Source organism: Amphiprion ocellaris, chromosome 1 (assembly GCF_022539595.1).
Source record: "Amphiprion ocellaris isolate individual 3 ecotype Okinawa chromosome 1, ASM2253959v1, whole genome shotgun sequence".
NCBI lineage: Eukaryota > Metazoa > Chordata > Actinopteri > Pomacentridae > Amphiprion > Amphiprion ocellaris.
The window spans coordinates 17863716-17883577 of record NC_072766.1 but is presented as its reverse complement, the minus strand read 5'-3'; the positions used below and the strand labels follow the sequence as shown (position 1 = coordinate 17883577).

General features: G+C 38.5%; 2 protein-coding genes across 2 annotated transcripts; both read right to left on the bottom strand.

Annotated features, from left to right (window-relative positions):
* Positions 1-287: 287 nt before the first annotated feature.
* irf1a (interferon regulatory factor 1a) lies at positions 288-8417 on the bottom strand. Its single transcript, XM_055010594.1, has 7 exons — positions 7481-8417; positions 7258-7357; positions 3021-3200; positions 2762-2935; positions 2603-2655; positions 1717-1807; positions 288-1159 (listed from the first exon to the last, which is right to left on the bottom strand). The coding sequence occupies exons 1-7, from the start codon at positions 7568-7570 to the stop codon at positions 1041-1043; spliced, it is 807 nt and encodes a 268-aa protein (XP_054866569.1). The 5' UTR covers positions 7571-8417; the 3' UTR covers positions 288-1040.
* A 1863-nt stretch (positions 8418-10280) lies between these two features.
* Positions 10281-14939, bottom strand: LOC129348923 (uncharacterized). The gene is made up of 10 exons (XM_055010557.1): positions 14812-14939; positions 14653-14717; positions 14438-14564; positions 14171-14322; positions 13910-14046; positions 13637-13799; positions 12445-12535; positions 12265-12343; positions 11623-11705; positions 10281-11522 (listed from the first exon to the last, which is right to left on the bottom strand). The coding sequence occupies exons 1-10, from the start codon at positions 14823-14825 to the stop codon at positions 11081-11083; spliced, it is 1353 nt and encodes a 450-aa protein (XP_054866532.1). The 5' UTR covers positions 14826-14939; the 3' UTR covers positions 10281-11080.
* Between the last annotated feature and the right edge of the window lie 4923 nt (positions 14940-19862).

The following is a 19862-nucleotide window of genomic DNA, read 5'->3' as shown; positions in this document are numbered from 1 at the left end:
CACTAAAGTCTCTCCTGCAGTGGTAAAATATAGTGATCAACAAGCAGCTATAATTACTAACATAAAGGTGTTTTAATATGAAACTAACATAAAATTCAATGTCCTCATATACACCATATTAACATCGCCTTCCTGATTCATGGAGCAGTCCACAGCTTTAAAACAGCTGTGTTTTTGTCGCTGTTTTTAGAGTTGTAGGTTGAGGGTGACCATTTGGCCCCACGTCTCCAACCACAGCAAGCACATATAATGTATTCCTAGGTCGGATACACATTTTATTCAAGTGATACACACAGCTCCCATCAGTTTTTATTTTTAATATATACACAGGCTATAAAGACTCATGCACTTCAAAATACAAAACAAACACAAATTAGGTTGTACAGAATCACACAAAACAAACTGACATAAAAAAAAAGTAGAATGCCAAACTGTAGTATCTTGTGGTGGAAATCTTAAAAACAATGGCAGAAATGTAAAGGAAATACACACACATCCACTAAAAAAACATAGTATACATAGTGTTATGCAGAATGTTTTATCTTGTGACTGGCAAAGCAGGTTTAAACAAACCTACAAACTATTCCATGTACTGCATGTCCAGCCGCTTTGTTCTGCACTTCATTTACTGTATATTGAATAAACTTCCAGTCAAATTCAACGAAGCAGGAGGGTCATAACTGATCCTGCACTGAAGCGAAATGAGATCTGTTTACTGTGAAAACTGTGGTGTGAGCTTGGTGTCATTTCAGCTTGTTTGAGGCACCAAAACATAGTGGAATGCAAGTGGTGCTGACAGAGGGAAAGCTTGGCTTGGAATAAGATCTTCACCTCAGCATGTTCAGCAGAGAGGATGACCGAGCGACCCACTGACGGAGCAATATCCTCTGTCCTCTCGCCTTCTCTTGTTTCTTTCTTTCAGTGGTCAGCAGAAAGACAAGGAGGAAAACAGCTGAGGGTTAGAAAGAAGGCCTCAAGGAAAACCAGCCTTTAATATTTGGTAAACACGAGGAGAAGAAGGATGAGTTGTTGGTGCACAGCTACGGCAGCAGAGTTTGCTGATGAGCAGACCAGTCAGAGAGTTCTTTGACGTAGTTTGGACCAAACAGATCACTGTAGCTGTCTGTGTGCAGAGAATATGGGTTATCATCGCCTGCACCTGAGGAGTACAAAATGACATTTAAACACTCATTCAAAGACAGATGGGATCAAAATGCTTTGTCAATTACTTTTCGTAGTCCTCTCCATAATAAAAAGTCCATATATCCTCTTTCATAAGAACTACATCTGATTTGTAGAAGATTTTAAATGACCAAATAAACAAATCACACAAATAAATGAAACACAGTACAAATCATAATAAACTGTATATATTCTTTCATGGTAAAAAGGACATTTGTCTTTTTGTCTTGAAAAACTGGATGAATTGTGTAATAGCTGTACTGCTTTTTTGAGTTGTCCATGAGAGAGCAGCTTAAACTTGCCACAACTAAATTAAAACCTTTGAAATTTGAGCAAGATTTTTCTGGTTTGAGATGGAAGTGCATCATCCATGTCAAAATGAAAACACTATGTGCAGATATTAAAGACAGCATAACTAGAAAAAATGATATTCATCTTGTGTTTTTAGTGTCATTTTAGCAGCAAATCCGTACATAAAAAGAAAATGCATGTAACAGAATAAATTGTGTTACACTTTATTTCATAGTGTCATACAGTGCCAGTGGTCCCACAAAGTGTGAGTTCTCCATCCTCTCTGCTCTGCCGTCTGGTTCCAGAGATCTGCGTTGCTTAAGTGATCCATCAGCTACGGAAGGAAAACAGTTAGTCAAACACACACAAAAGCACCATTTACCGAATCCAAACTACAGCAAAGGGAAATCCTAGGAATATGCTACAGATCTCTAAGAGGTTAAGCCAAATATGAAGCAGTTTCATCAGGTAACAGCTGCTTCCAGGTTTCTAGAGGGTGCTTCTATGAGGATCAGTCATTTTGCCACTGAGAGCATCTCTATGACAGGTGAAACCACACACTGTTTGGTTAAAAAACTAAATTCACTTAATTTACTCAGGAATCCTAGGAGTCGGAGTAGAAAGCAACTGAACTGTAGATGGCTAATGACTCATTGATGCGCCACGATTCAAGGCACGATTCAAGATGCTAATGGTGGCAAAACTTTCTGGGAAAAGATCTCAAGACTGCATTATAAGTACCTGATAACTGGTGTTGTAGACCCCCCTACTATATTTAGAGATGTTCTTTTTTTCACATACATGCCTTTCTGCACTCCATCTGCCTTCTCTGTCAGGTACTTTGAAATCTTTTCTCAGAAAGTGTCATCATCATTAACATTTTGAGTCATCCCTCACCTGGCAGTTTTACAACCATTCACACCTCAAGGCATGTGAGTCTTAGTTCCTTAATGGGTCATTAGTCATGTGAGTTGGGAGTGACAATATATACTTGGGACTCCCCATCAATCAGAACTGAAGCCTGATTGCTGCAAACTGGAACAAACAAACCAAAAAGCTCTTAGGATTACCATGACCTGGATGAGAATCTACGCAGATATAGTCAGTAAGGTAGTTAAAGATATGATACCTTAAAGACGGCATCATTCTGCTCCTGGTCTTCGGTTTTGGCCTCCCACATCCCTGCATGGCAACAATAACTATCATCTCTCTGTTGCTACAGAGGCAGAACCTTTTATGATCAACACCCAGAAGAGCACCAAAGCACTTCAACAACAATTTATCTCACCGTGTGTCTGAGTGCTGTTTAATGTGTCTTCTGCAGCACTCTCTTCCTTCTGTGGTGTGTCTGTAATGGATCTTGTTGTTGTGGGTTGCCAAGTGTGTGTGGTGTATGTATCATCGTATGCGCATGCTCCTAAGCTGGTCTGTCTTTCTCGGGGTCGACTGAAAAATCGCAGCCCTGAGAGAGGAGGAGAAAGCAAGAAAGTGCTGTCACACTGGTCTGTCTCAGAACTGAAGTGGAAACTGCGTTGTGTGTTTCTTACCTCTCCTACGTCTGTATGTTTGTGAGCTGGGCAGCATCCTGTACACTCTGTAGGCATTGTTGCCTTTCTTCCTGCTGTGCTCCCGCAGCTCACAGATGTCAGGCAGAGAATTCAAGGCACAGCGGAAATTTGCCTTCCATGTCTTGGGATCTGGCTTGTCTTTGCCAGGGCGGTACCGACCTGAAGTCAATGACCATAGAACCAAACATTACTGCTTTAGTTTTGTTTTATTGTTGTATTTTTATGTCTGTATTTTCCTCCAACTTTATGTGGAGTTAGTCCAGTTTTCTGGGTGGGTTACCTGGCTCAGATTTGTTACGAGATGATTTAATTAGGCACAAAATATTTTTGGAACTTGAGAAAATGAGAATGTGTCTCCGGATATTGTACTGTCAACGTTTGCACAATAAATAAATACAATAAAAGAAAATGTTAAAAATGGGTTAAACAAGCACAGACCAATTGAAAAACACAAACAAAGGCTCAGACATTTGCCATCATGCCAATTTGTTAGGAATTCAGCTTACCGAAACAATTAAAAGAAATCAAATCCAAAATAAATTTAGATTCAGAGTTCATATTGCCAACCATTGTAAGTCTAAAGTAAAATCCTTGGCAGAAAAGTAGAAAAGCACAAATCACTGCCTTTGCAGCAGGTCTGGCTTTGACTTAGTGTGGTCTGAAGTATGTACTGGCATATTTATAATCACAACACCCTTGGACTCACAGACTTTAAAGCACATTTGTGCTCTGTGAGCATAGGGCTCTATCAAGGCCATGTACATGAAGGCTCTGATGTGGACTTTTTGAAACTATTATACTCCCTTTCTATGAGTCCATATATCTGCAGATTTGCCTGAGGGACTTTCCTGTAGTTCATAGCCAAAATGGTGACATGGTTGTCCTGGGACCCACAAAACAATGGGAAGAAAGATGGTGCAACATGCAGCAAATGGCCATGGGGTGGATTTGAGCCCACAGTAAGGACTCTCACCCTGGAACCTGGGGCACTTCTCAGCCAGGTGAGCAATCAGTGCACCCTGATGCAGTGTTTCAAAGCAAGCTGCATCCCATTTCTTCTTTTCTTACCATTTTAGGATGTAATTAATTGACATGCTGAAGCTGTGAAATCAGTCATGTCTGCTAATTCTATAACGCTTCGACATATGGATGAAGACTGTGACTGGAGCATTCTCCTCTAACCACACATAACAGTGTTGTCCTGGACTACACCTGTTCCCCATTTCAGCAAGTTGACAAGTGAAAACACTGGATATCTGCAAAAACAAGACTTTTAAGGGCAAATTTTGGCATAGTTTACTATTGTTGTATAACTGCAAACAAAAGTTCACATATGCTTGTAATGACCATATATATTGTGGCAACCTGAAGTTTCCATTGACTCCTATAACTCTTAATTTTCTATGATGGACTCATTGAAACACATGCATCTTTGTCACAAAAATCATTTACAGTTTGTTTATGGATCTGTAGCTGCTTTGAAATGGCTCCAAGTGACTTTCCTGACTTGTTCAGTCAGTTACTTGCTTTTTCCGATCTGTGATTATCTCCTCAGACTTTGCCAGTGTCCTAGTGTTTGTTTCTGAGTCTAATGAGTATTTCAAATAAGCTCTATTTAAATTGGCTCAGAGGAGTCACCAGCTGTAGTCAGTCGGAATCACTAATAGGAAGTTGGGAGGTCATACCTCTAAGAAAATTTGATTAACACAACTGTGTACATCAGAAAAACTGATTAATCAAGTTGCTGTAGCTATATTTTTGACCTAGTAGATTTGCTAATATTTCTAGAGGACCTAAAATAAATCTGTGAAAACACCAAAATGCATGACTGCTTTTTTTTTGTGACAAAGGTGTGTTTCAATCATTTTACCATAAAAAATGAAGACTTGTTGGAATCACTGGACACTCAAGACTGCCACGATATGCATGTCTTTATAAGTGTATGTAAATTTTAGTCCACAACAGTACATCTTGGAGTTTCTCTTCAGCCCTTTGCACACATGTACTCTTTTTTTATGAATCTTACAGTGTTTAAACAGCTGCTCCAACCTGAATGAGCACCCTCGTTACTCTATTGGAAAAGTTGCAGCAGCAATTTTACGTAGTCGAATGTAGTAGTAATAAGTTGTTTGTAAACTATGGCCTTTGGTCTCCACTGTGTTCTATGGAAAAGACAACAACTTTCATAAATACAAATATTTTCCCAATACAAGGTACAACAAGCAATATAATCAAATCGAAACTATATACAGCCTCATTAATTCCAGGGTTAATTCAATATTTGCCTTGAACAACATTTTGAGCCGAGCTGCTACCTAAAACCATTATCTACCACTGACTGGCAGACCATCTATCATCACCCCATTGTCAAGTGACTTCATCCAGTGTGTTGAGTCCTTTCTCAAATTTAGCAGCACTGTGTGATTTGGCTCTGAGCCAGTCCACTGAATATAATTGGCAGCCTCTGTAATAAAGTCAGTGGAGCTTTAAGATCCAGTATGGATCATTTACAACGGACAAGGGCAAACAAGAATTAGAGGAGCACAGGTTTCTCTCTTTTTTTTTCCACAAGTTGGTGATTGATATTTATATAGTCTGTGTGATCTATATTATTGATTTATTTTATGGTTTTGTTTGATTAAAATGTCTTTAAAGCTTGGGCAAGTTTTTATACAGAGTATCTGTTCTTACATACGAAGCTCCTGAATGTTTTTTTTCCAAAGACCTTCTGAGGAGCATTAATGTTGTACTTTGACAGTAATATGACCCTCTGCACATCCACAGCAAGTCAACTGGAGCTTTCCCATGATGTGATGCAGCTACAGTCACATACCGTGACTTTCCCAAGATAGAAATATGTATACGTGCTTTACATGTGTGTGTGTGTGTGTGTGTGTGTGTGTGTGTGTGTGTGTGTGTGTGTGTGTGTGTGTGTGTGTGTGTGTGTGTGTGTGTGTGTGTGTGTGTGTGTGTGTGTGTGTGTGTGTGAGAACTTGACTTAACTAGTAACTCGGAACCAAGGAAAACTTTCTGGTCATGACATTATGGAACATTTATTTCATATCCTGTGGATTCTGGACACAGTGTAATCCACAAGAAAGCCAAACAAATCACTCAGTGTTTTTTTGTTTGATTACTATAGCCAAGTATTCATTAGTTAGACACAGCTTACTTTTTAAAGTTCTGTGATTGCCATGAGAAGATTAAGTGGCCTAAACTCATTTTTTTGTGTATGATTGATGGTATTTCATTTTGGCACAGAATTTTCATAGCAGGGACTTAGACTTAGATCTTTGCTGCCTACTATTTTCACAGATAATTTATATCTTTATTGGCTTCTTTTACTTGAAGTTTCTGCTGAACTCTTATCCCTTAGCTGGAAAGTAGCATCATGACAGGAATGTGGTAGATCTAGAAAAACTGAACAATACAACTAGAGTAGCTCTTCACTGGAAACACTTCAATCAAGGAGTGGCTGAAACAGTTTCTTGTTTGTTCCTAAAAATTAAATAACTTTTAAAAATTATTATTATTTATATATATTTTGTAGAGTTCAGATTCCTCAGTAAACTTGTGCCAGAGACATTGTGAAGACATGTTATGCATCTCAACCCCAAAAATACCAGGAAAACCTGTAAAAATGAAATATTACTATGAATGCAAAGGGAGGCAAATAGTCCCATTTATACTGATCCTTTTAATAAGGCTACAGAATTAAAAAGGTCACTCACTTTGTTCTTGGTAGTTGTTCTCAACATAACACTCAATTTTTCCTGAGACATATCACTTTAACAAACAAGGCTAAGCAATTATTCAGCATGATTATTATATATATATATATATATATATATATATATATATATATATTACTGTTTATTATTATTGGAAATATCATAGTTTATGTATTGCCTATGCAAACTGGAATTGCATACTAATATATATATATATATATATATATATATACATATATATACTTTGAAGCTCTGAACCCAGTAGCACATTATGCTAGTTGTCTACAGGCTGTGGCTTTGCTCAACAACATCAGGCTATAATCACAAATGTAAACCTGTAACACAACATAGCATTAGACTGATGGAACAATAGGTAACAGATGGATAAAAAATAGTCTGAAGGGCTTGAGGGACCAACCATCTGGGATAAAAAACAAAACAGATTTGCACACATTAGTGTAAAAACATGAGTATGTGGCTCCTACCAGTGTGCATGGCCCAACTCCTGAAGAGCGTAGCATCTCTGTCAATACTCCAGCCATGACGGGCAGCATGTTTCCAGGGGATTTGGAAGATTCGTGCCGACTGTTGGAATAAATAAAATGTAATTACTGCCAAGAATATTCCATGATTTATGCTTTAAGTGACCAAAATCTACAAAAAACTATTTGGATGTATGTGGGGATGATGGTAAGATGAAGGGTCTACCTGGTCCAGCCAGCTGACTCCTGGATACCTCCCGGACTGAATCTGCTCCTCCAGCCACGGCCTCAGCCTCAGCCGCCCTAGCTGTTGCATGCTGCCGTCTGAAGCTTCAAGTGTGCAGGAAGGTGGTCAGTACAGAAGAGTCTCTGGCTACACAGAAGTTTCAGCAATAACAGAAAATTTCTTAGGAGCTCAGATTAAATCAAAGGTTAGTCTGGGACATCCTACCTCCTCACCTGCATTCTTCCAATCAAAGGCCTCACGGTGAAGACAGAATCTCTCCACCTCCAATAACCTTCCTCCTGCTTAAGTGACTCCTCCAGTTACAGGAAATACTCTATGTAGGCCTGTGCACGTTTTCTTTTCTTCACTGAGGCATTGATGAAGCATGATGGATTTTTGATGCTATTCCACAGGTTAGGTACGGATCAAATTTCTCAATCACCACCATTGGCATTTGTTCAAAGTTGTAAGTGTGTGTCATGTGTTTTAGCAATACACACATCACCTGCTGTAGGGGAGTCACTGCCAAAATATTTGCTCATGTGGTTTTTGCATAAAGTCAATATGGCAGCAGTGAGACTGTATTCAGAAGCAGAATTAGTACAGCGTGTGACACATGAGGCCGCTTTACATGTTGCAACAGTGCCTTTAGTTTTAAAGTTATATGTACAAAAAAAGCGTAATTTAAGCAATAATTCTCATTTTAAACCTGTGTAAACACTACACACAGCAGGGTTTTCTGAGCATGCTGTTTAGTATATATCTATACAAGTAGACCATTTACATTATGTGTGATATATTATAGTATAGTATTTGTATATAAGTCACCTTTTGTGTCTGCTACCTTTGTTTTAGTGGCAAAGAAGCAAAATTCTATATTAGGTCAGTCTCATGTTAAAGCTATGCATAGAATGCATGGGAATCTGAATTATAAAGAATCCATCTACTACATAGAATTGCATATTGTATTGCGTTTAAATAAGTAAAATGTAGAGAAAGTAATGTAATTATTATTTTCTTATAAATGATAATATTGTGATTTCATGAATATCTAAATTCTGACATGCATTTTTATTGAAAGATTATTTTTATTCTCATTTGAAATACTCATGCCCAAATTATGTCTTTACTTGAAACCTAGATTCAACAGAAAATACAACAAATTAGGACATTTTTGGTTATGAATACATCTGAAGTAAATGGAAAATTTAGCAAGAAAAACTCTACAACAATTAAAACAAACACAACTCTGAGTAATCCACAGTATGTACAACTTTTATATGAACTATTTCCCATAAAGAAAATGTATATTTCTAGTAACATTTGCGTCACTTATCTCCAGAAGGCTTCTTTTTGTTTTCTGTTGATAAGTATATCATGCTGGATGAGGGTGACGTGTTTCTGTGGAAATTACTCCGGAGTTCCAGAGAACAGTAATGAGGAAGTAGTTTCACAAGCCTGAACAGCTGCAGCTCTGCATGACAGCAGATAGTTGTGGTTTGTTTTAGTCACAGAATTCAGTCAGCTTCATTGAAGTTTCTCCGTAAATGGTTGTGGAAATATTAGCTATATTCATTTTTTCTTGTAAAGGCTCGCCTGGTCAAATCAAGTTTAGAGAGGTTTAATTCTTTAGCTATTCTTTTTAAACCTAAATAAAACTATGTTTTCCTTGAAAGTATGTTACAGTAAACTTTGTAAAAGCTGAAAATCAAGAAAAATTGCATTTAAACCTGCATTTAACCTTGATTTACTTTTACACCTAAACCCAGACGTTGTTTAACTCTGTGGCACCAAAACTACAAATCCAATTTACCATGTAATCCATTCTTAGGTCTAAACTTATACTTGAGGTGGTTTCACTTGCTGTGTTGAAACGGACTGAACAAATTGATGAAGTTTCTCAAGGAAGGTTCATGGGCAGATTGAACCCAGTTGAGTTTTATGATGGTTCTGAATTTTCCCTGAAGCAAGGAAACTGTTTACAAAGACTGGACCAGCTGTGAGATGCAGCTGTAGCACCAGTGCTCCAACTCCTGGTTGCCCTGAGATTTTACACCTCCTGATGTTCCAGAAGGTAGATAGGAAAACTGTTTGCATACACAAATCCACAGTCTCCTGACTTGTAAGGACACGCTGATAAAACCAGTACCCCCAGCTATTCCGACAGAGGACCGGTATTGGTTTCCCCTCTCTTTTAATGCTCACTCGGTCCTGACAACATGCAAAATGATTGTTCTTTTAATTTATTTATACATTTGTTTGGATTTTGGTGAGCCAGCATCTCACTATTGATTTGATTCGGTTTCATTTCAACTTCTGTCCATAAATTTGGATTTAACTGATTAGTTTTTCATTGCGCATCAAAGCTCTGCTTTTTAAAAAAATCTGGATTTATTCATTTTAACACTAGTTTTGCTAAACTCTAAGATTAACATAATCCTTCTTAGTGCAACCCAATCTAAGCGACTATTTAGTCTTTAACATTAACAAGCTTTTATATGTGCTTGACGTTTAGACGTTTAAGACAGATTTCCTCCACTATGATTCTTGCATTTCCCATTTGCTATGTAGACCTAAATTTGAAAAACAAATGAATCATGTGTAATAATATATATGTCAAATAGCAGCAGCTGCTTTTCGCAGGCATGTGTAGTCTGCACATATTTACCCGTTATATCTCAAAACAGGTCATTTCTGATAAGTTAATGTTCTTCTGTAGAAACTTCAGAAATGTTTCAGATTAAAACCGACTTTGTAATCTAACATTGCACATATCGGCAAAGTATTCACAAATGAAATGTTCTTAGGGTGGAAAGATGAGCCATTTATGAAAAATGAAAACAAGAACACACAAAATATTTACAACAGCCTTTGATAAAGTCACGTCAGGGTCCATTATTCCTTGAATCATACATTTGCATGACAACATGGCAAACATGCTGTTTACATCATGTTAAATGGTCAATACATCCAGTGGTTCTTCAAGTTACATTGTTTTCTTGTTGTTCCAGTACAAACTGTGGAACCCAAGTCAAGGCCACCAAACTACACACACTGATAGCCGCTGTCTGTCATTACAGGCAAAGACTGGCCAGCAGACATCAGGGAGAGAAAAGGTGTTTGGAGCTCAGACAGATGTTGGCCACTCTGGCCATTGCTCATGAAACCTGGTACAACGGTGCTTGAGAAGCTTTGTGGGATGTTGGTGAGTGGTTCTTCCCGCTCAGTGCTTCTTTGCTCGGAAATCAAAGCATCAGGCTGCCCCACGAGATTTGAAAATGCCTGGTAATCATCATCCACTGCAAGAAAACTGTGCGATTCTGTCGGCACACAGGTGGAGCAGGGATTTTTGTCACATATTGAGGCATCTTCATTCTTGCCATTTGTCACAGCTCTGATTGCCTTATCAGAGCCCTGGTTTCTAGCTCCAGCACTGGACAGAACATCACAAGAGGCGGTTGTGTTGATGCCACTAGAGGTGGAGCACAAGCTAGAGTCTTCAGCATTTGAAAAAGTCCCAGAATCTGCATTGCACTGTTGATATGACATGTCTGTTGGCACCAGAGATGAAGCCACAAGTGGTAAAATAACATCCTGTTGTCAAGGAAGCAGACAGCCTGGCACCTGTTGGTCAGGACAGTTGACTGTGTTGCTCTCACTGGGATGGTATCCAGAGTCACAAGGTATTTCAGCCTGCATCTGGACAGCAGAGCTGTCCGCCGTAATCTGACGTGGCATGACGATGGAATAGGTTTTATTGTCAAAGCCAGACGATCCAGAACTCATGCCGTCAGCCCTGAAACCACATGGGCTACTAGGAGAGGAGATTAAACTGCTGTCTTTGTTTAAGTCTGCAAGCGGACTGGTGGTCGACGGTGATATGATGCTGATACCGGGGATGTCTCTGCAAAGGGCTTCCTTAACACAGGCTGTGATGTCAACACGATCTGTATTAGCATCATTGAGACACGAGGACCCCGTGCTGATTCCACTCCTTTGCTGAAAGCTCCCACTGCTGGTGTCTGTCAGTGGCATCTTTGGCCTGAATACAGAGAAACGCTTACTGAAACTGCCATCATGATCACATGAAAATCCTTATGAAATATCATGTATTGTTGACACATCAGTGCAACCACACTAACCACAGCTCGCTGTCATCTGAAAGAAGAGGGTCAACGTAGATGGAGGAGATGATGGGAGGCACAGGCTTCAAGACCTGAAATATCTGAAACATTTCAAATAAACTTTGTCATGTTTCTGAAAGAGAGTTTTAAAGGTCCTGGTTGCTTTGGTCACTGCTTTGGGTTCTATGGTAACATCAAGAGCAGCATTATGCTACCGCATGCACTTGTTGGACAGCTACTCTGTCAGAAAAACAGTGGAGCAGTAACTTTATCTGTTATCAATTCTGCCAAACAAATTAACGTTATAATTTTAATACCTGCAAGAATTGCACCTGCAATCTGATTCCATACTGCACACAGCAGAAGAAGTATTAAATATTGTATTAAATACTGCTAACACTGGACTGCATGTTGCATTGTTTTCTATCAATCCGATGTGACGGTTAGAATCCAGTGCAGGAGAGCACATCATGCCACAAATAATGAAAACTATTGTGTAGAACCTGAAAATATATGGATTGTTTACTGCTGATAATAGAAAAATTCAAACCAAAAATAGAATGATGTCAGAAAAATCCAAAGGATAATTAAGTAAAATAAATGTTTACAAAAACTGAAGTAAGAAAAGCTTTTGATTTTTGACGTCACTAGGTGTCTCACCTCTTGCTTGTTTGAAGGAAAAATAAGAAGGTTTGATTTTGGATGATCTGCAACTGTGTCCCACCATTTGGTTTTCACCCTGAAATCAAATGTACAAATAAATCAAGAAAACAACACATTAATTTGATATACACGAGTTACAGCATTTCAAGGGAAGACTTCTGTGTCTGCATGACTTACCTTACATAACAGCCATATATAGCAGCAGTGAGGATGACTGCAGCGACACTGAGGGAGATGATGATGACCAAGAGCGGGGAGATACTGGAAGCTGTGAAGTAACACATATGAAGTAAGCTTCAATGATGATGAAACGGTGCAGAGTCAGTTGCGTGAGGTTTGCCTTTAGATCCACCAACAGGCTTAAGTTACACAGTATGAAAAATGTTACTGACAGATTGATTCAAATGCTATACATTGAACAGCAGCATCAAAATGCAGTGACACGAAATACTTTTTGATTTGAGTGGCCACAACTCATTACAGATGTTTACATGTGCACCGACAATGTTAATCACCCCAGTTTGCAGAGTATGGATCATTGCTCTGTTTCCTGTTTTCTCCAGAAGCATGAATATGACCACAGAGATATTAAGACTTTACATGAACTTGTGAGGAATCTGGGAGATAACAAGGTTGAGAATCATGTGTGTTTTATTTTTAACAACATTTCCAGAACCTTCTCCTGTGGAGGGCGCCCTGTCTCTATCATTACAATGATATTTGTTCTTTTTTTTACCCTTCAATTTTAATTTCAACCCTCTAGTGGTGGCCAATGACTTGACACGGAGCAGGTAGATGGTTCCTGAGAAAAAGTACAGTCTTGCCACATCGTCACACAGCACCATATTCACAGCACGAATCAACATGTTGGAGTCCTTCTGGCACTCAGAGTGAATAAATAATAGAAACACATACAATAGATGTGTACAACAGTTTGGTGGCTGTTGCTTGATTGACAGCTATGATGGTTCAGGTGACTGTCATGGTGGATGCGCTGTAACTTATATTCATCATAACAAGCTGCTTTGTTGTTCCACTTTGAAAAACTGGACAGACTGAGATCACAGTGAGATTAGAAAACAATTTGCTAACTCTTACATTTCAAACAATGACTTAGCTCTGATACAGCTTTGATATCTGTGTCTCCTTTGTTCTGAAAAGCTTCCATTTTCAGCATGTTTTCCTGTGATTACATCTCTAAACAAGGCCAGCACACTGCTACTGCTCACCAGCTTCTGTGGAAATTAGTCTGATCTTAGAGACCAACACAAAGATTATGAAACAGCTGAATGTGTATTAAAAACTGATTCTGAAAAAATAAGATGTATCGCATTAAAAGTGACAAGAAGACTGTAAAGACAACGCTTACGAGTTTTGAATTCCCACTTTCTGCTACTGTCACTGAACACATCACTCCAGTTTGTGAAGGTTCTCACGCTGACCATGTATGTTGTACTTGGTTTCAGGTATCCTCTGGGTATTTGATAGCAATCCAGTTCATCACAAGCAGCTGCTTTGAAAAATTTTGTTATCTGGTGGGGAGAAGAGTAAGAAGAACAGCATACAATTATGGTTTGTTGCCAACTTAATATTATCAAGCCCAGGTTTACATCTGTAGGACAAATGATTTCCACATTCTCACCTTTTTTGTGCTGCCTTTTTCATCGTAAGTCACTTCAGCAGTCAGACTCTCTCTGAACACGCCCTCATAGTGTCTCTTCCACTTGACTTTCCCATTTGATTCATCCACTGACACAATTTCTGGAGCTTTGGGCTTTACTGTGCAGAAACAGAGATAAGAGACAAAGGAAGGGGGATCATGGTTCACTTCCAGTCACTCTACTTTCAGTAGCTGCACAGTTGGACAGCGGACTTTTAGTTTTAGCAGAAGATGTCAACATACTGCTCTTTTCGACAGTGATGTTTTTCAACTCCAAGATGTGGCCTCCTTTCCAGACAGTTGCAGTGTGAGTCGCCCCATAGCTCAGCATCAGTTCAACAGAGCAGCAACACTGTCCACTGTCACACTGCTGGAAAGTGCAATGTTCCTCATCACTGTGGAGCACAAGATGACAACAGTGCAACATGATCTTAGTGTATTTAACAGTTCTGTGGCTCGGTTGACTAGGAAACTCGAAAACAATCATAATCATAATAAGCAACTACTCACTCATCCACGCTGTTACTCTGAAGAGTCAGATTGTATTCAGAGCAGTTTGATCGCTCCAGTTGGCAAAACATCCGATCGATAAAGTCATTGGTACACTCAAGATTTAAGGCTGTTTCATTATTAACACCTGCATGAAACAAACAACACACAAACAGACTCATAATGCGATAGATTTCTCACACAGACTACTAACAGACTATCTACATTGTACCAACCAGGCAGAGCGATCGCAGCCACAGTGTGTCCGAGCAGAAGGAGGAGGAAAGATAACGTGTCGCGGCTGGAAGTAAACACAAGAAGAGATACTTTATTTTCTTTAAGGCAACAGGTTTGACGACTTAAGCAAGACAGACAGTATTAGGTCATTTGATTACCTTCTTAACTCCATGATGAGACGATTAATCCACTTATTCCGCCAGCTGTGGTCCGGAGTTTTTAATGCGCATCTTTGGAGAGCTGTTGCAGGAAATGTTGTGCCACTGATTCATAAGAAGTCAGTTCCACTCCCATTTCCTGAAAGAGCAGAAACAAGGCAGCACAGTATACACACTTCAGCCGAGAGCTTTTTCCCCTTCTTTTCTTTTTTCTGGAAAGAAACTGAATATAGAGTGGAGCAGCTGTAAAAAAAAAAAAAAAAAACTCAAATAAGAACGTGGGAATCTGTGGGTGATTGTGGATGTGAATGTGTGGATTAAAATTAAAAGAGGGATTGTTCTGTGCTTACAGCTCCACGTAAAGGGCTAAAACATAATTTATTTCATCTTCTTATCTTAACCCTGATGGAAAACTGGAAACCATCCTGCAATATGTGCAAAGATATTTTGCTCCGTTTCTTGAATGAAACAGAAATCATTTACAGCTACAGTAAAATCATTATAAAGATCAGTTCACACAGGACGTCATTTCTGTTCATTTTAATCGGGTCATAATGTTCTGTGAGTGTCACAAAGTGACTGTGGTAGCAGTGGGAGAGTTGGATTCTTTTCAGACCACCAGGTGGAAGCGGATGTACAGTGATATGTTCTGTGGTCTGCCCTTGAAATTCATAAAAAGAAATGAGAAGAGAGCATGTCTATAAATGTGCTTCTTGTTAATAGTGTCACACTTCAAATGCAGAAGAGGTTGATTTCGCAAAAGATCTTGATGTTGCCAAAGTGATTGATGACATTCAGAGTTATGTACAAATAGACTCCTTGCTGTTTAGGATGATAACTGAACCATGTTCTGTTTGCAGTACTGAATTTAGCTGCATGTTTAACAAAAGGAAATGCAAATTTAGTCTAATTAGGAAACTGTTTGTTCGACACATTTTACATCTTAGGAGTGTGTTTGCTGGTTAGTTCAAATTTCTCTGTTCTAACTTACATCATCTGCACACATTCACAGTGATAATCTGACACTTTTAGAAATTTAAAGATTATTATTTGGTGATATTTGCAGACTTTTTGAGATTTCTGTCACTAACTGGTTTAAATGCAGCAGCAACGTCTCTTCACAAATAAAATGTTCCAGCTACTTACACTAATCCAATTACTTTGACACAGATAATTTTCCATTTCTGAAAAAAAAAATAAAAAAAATCAAATAAGTTGTTTAACTGTTTTCCCCTGTTTTTATTCTAAGTTTCTCAAAAAGTAGTGGTCATTGTCAGGGAATAATTTCACAATGCTGACCGAAAACCAAAAGGCCTTCATGACAACGGATTGTCAAGTCATCTCTGGTACGCAGAAATCACTCAAATCTGATGTCGGGTGCTTGATAAAATCCCTCAGTATTTATGGTTGGCTGAGCTACATTCCTTGAGTCATTTCTTAGGATGTGCCTTTATTTATTCCTTGTGGGGGAGATTCATGCTTGCTAGTCGTCACCCACTGCAGGAACATTTAACCCTTGACCACCTCATCAGAACTCCCAGCTCTGGACACAAGCTCACAAGAGGTGGTTGTGTTAAATCACTAGACATCAACTCTTTTGCATGTGAAAATCTCCTAGAACCACATCGGTGCTCATTAGAAATGAAACAAGTCTTGTTGTGATAACATCTCAGACAAGAACCTGACATGCTGGTACCCACTGACCAGGAACTGAACAACGTCACACACTGAGATAGTATTAGAGTCACAGAAGAACATTTCAGACTGCATTTAAGTCACAGAGCAACTTGGAGTTATAGTCTGATGTCATGTAGGTCATGCGGTCAAAGGAAATGATTTCACTGTCTGAGGCATCAGCTCAACCACCTGTTAGTGGTTTTATCTGAAGGAACAGGTTGACTACAGGTATCGTCTCTCACTGAGTGTGACCCAGGACAGATGCATATTTGGTGTTACAGTATTTGGAAGCATCTTAAACCCATTCTTTGGCATTCATGCAAATGAATTACAGAGGTGAGTACACAAAATGACCTTTTAAATAAGTCCAAATTTCTGTTCACAATATAGATTAGCTTGTTCTTTTCCATCAGTCATATATCACCAACAGTTTCACAAGCCTTAGTGTAGAGTCTCCCTCCATAGATTGAATCCACATACAGTAATACATTAATATTACTATTAAAATGTATTTCAAGGTTTAGAAGCAGTTTTGCAGTGGTTCTCTGAGAGACTATTAAGCAAAGGATGTAAGCAGAGACAAGTTAGTACAGAGTGGTGAAAAATCTTTCATTTATTCCATGAAATGGTAACTCCTTTGTTTTGAACTGCAACGTTAGTTTGCCATTGTTTAATGATTTCAAAATTGCGATTACTTTTCTCACTTTTTTCTGGGTTAGTGAGAAGCCATGTGCATTTTTGTTGTGTGTCATTGGCCTCAGTTGAACCATCAACAAGATTCACATTGTTGGGGAAGGCTGTTGAGGGCTGTTTCATCAGCAGACATTTCATCTTTGGCTTAAAGGTAAACTCATGGTAGAAAATTAGGTATTTTGGAATGTGAGTTATTTTAGGTATGTACAAATATTATATTCTCAACAGCAAGTAACTATTGACCTTATGCTTGCGTCATGGTGTTTGTATAGCTAGACCTGACACTTCCTTTGTCAAGAACAGTGTAGATTTCTGTATTATATTCACTGACATAAATATAAATTGGTTTCTCAGTATATTAATGGTGGTTACTGAATAATTTACACATTGGCACATTTATGCAGAGGCCAGTTAGGTGCCAGAATATTGCGCATTCTTTTTCTCATCCAGGCATCGTGGTAAATCTAACATTAAACAAGCACAGCAAATTACAGTAACACAAATCTGCTACACCAGCCATGCTGATATGTCAGTCCTTATTAGCTTATTGAAAACACTTCTATGATGTTAAAGCACATATTCATCGCATTAGTCAGGTAGCACCATTACCCCAGAGTATTTGCTGAAAGCTTATCAGGTGCCAAATACGAAGTAGTCAGTAACTTCTCATCCACATAAATCACACCAATTAAATGTCAAAATCAAACTTGGTCTGTTGATTCATTTCCTATTTTGAATTTGTTTATAAAATAGACAGTACAAATTAATCATTAATCATGAAATAATGGGTTATTTTTATTTTGTGATTTAGTTTCCCAAGTAAATGTAAAAAGAACAAATGATACATGGGTTAATTTGTCAAAGTGTGTTTTATTGAAGTTAATTCCATCTTGCTTGGTTTCAACTGATTCATTTGTGTCTTTCAGGCAAGTGAAACAGAAAGTGGACCTTGGTTTGGAGGATCTTTCCTGAATGACTGTATTAGGTCAGTCTCATGTTAAAACTATGCATACGATACATGGGAATCCGAATTATAAACTATACATCTACTATAATGAATTGCATACTGTATTCCATTCAAATAAATAAAATGTACAGAAAGTGATGTAATTATTTTGTTATAAATGACAACGTTGTGGTTTCATGAATATCTAAATTCTTTAACGTGTTTTTATTTAAAGATAATTTCATTCTCTTTTGAACTATTCATGCCCAAAGTATGTCCTTACTTAATAGCTAGATTCAACAGAAAATACACCAAATTCAGACATTTTTGCTTGTGAATACATTTGAAATAAATGGAAAATTCAGCAAAAAAAAATTCTGCAACAATTGAAGCAAACACAACTCAGAGTAATCCAAAGAATGTACAACTTTTATTTGAACTATTTCCTATAAAGAAAATGTATATTTCTAGTAATATTTGCATCACGTGCCCCCAGAAGGTGTAGAGCAGCCCTATTCAATTAGCGGCCCGCGGGCCACATGCGGCCCGAAAGCAACCCTCGAGTGGCCCTAAAGCAACTGCCGAGTGACTGGGACTTGGGTCCGAGAAAAACAGAAAAACATCTTTCAGTAACACTGACAAGTTCTTACAAAAATTCCAACATTATTGCAAACATTGAATGCAACACTTACCGTAACCTAGCAACTAACCCACAATGCATTGTGTTGAGGAGACGCGTTTGAAAAGTTAACATTAGCAGTTCTATACAGGCGAAAATAGCAGCATGTCTTTTTCTATCCTGAAACGACAAATCGGCGAGGAAAACCGTCGGTTTAATCCTGCGTGGACTGACAAGTATTTATTTATTTACCACCAAGTCCGAACGCCAAACCAATGCGTTTACTCTGCAACGAGTGCGTTGCAGCGCTGAAAGATTATAATGTCCGAAGACACCACGTTGGAAAAACATGCCGCGTTTCGGACAAACTTTCCCGAGGGATGTCATGAGAGAGCGGCTATAATTCAGAGTTTGACTGCATCTTACAACCGGAGCTGTACTACAATGAAGCGGACTTGCACAGCTCAGGAAAGGGCCACGAAAAAGAGGCCGTTCACAGACTCAGAAACTGTGAAGGACTGCATGTTGGCTGTCGTGGATGAAGTTTTAACGGACGATAAAGTTAAGACGAGTGTGACATCTGCTATCAAACAGGTCTGACACGTCAAACATTCTCGCCATATATGTCTTCGAGACATGGTAAGTGCAACAAAGCAGCGTGCTGTAGCAGACACTAAAGGTAGTTTTATGTATTTATGTGACTATTTTCTGTTCACTTATTATAAGTTTAATATTTAAGAAATACATTTTGTTTTGACAGTTATTTCACTTAGTTGCACTTTATTATGCACTTTGATGTCAGCTTTATTTCGTTTCAAAGGGATAGTAACTATCACTGTGCCTACTGTTTATTTTTTTGATTATATGCACTGAAGATGTGACTGTCTCAGATGAGACCAAATATGGACAGGGACAAACTGTTTTTTGTTATTTCAAAAGAAGAAAAATGTCTCAAGTTCTGAAAAGTTACTGTTAAGCAAGTTACTTTTTAATGCACTTTGAGATGTGACCAAAACAAAAGATGGTGTTTCTAATCGGCACTTAGTTTTTATGTTCATATGCACCTTAACCTGTGCTTATATTTACCTATCAAAATGTGCTGAAGTTGTGTGTTTA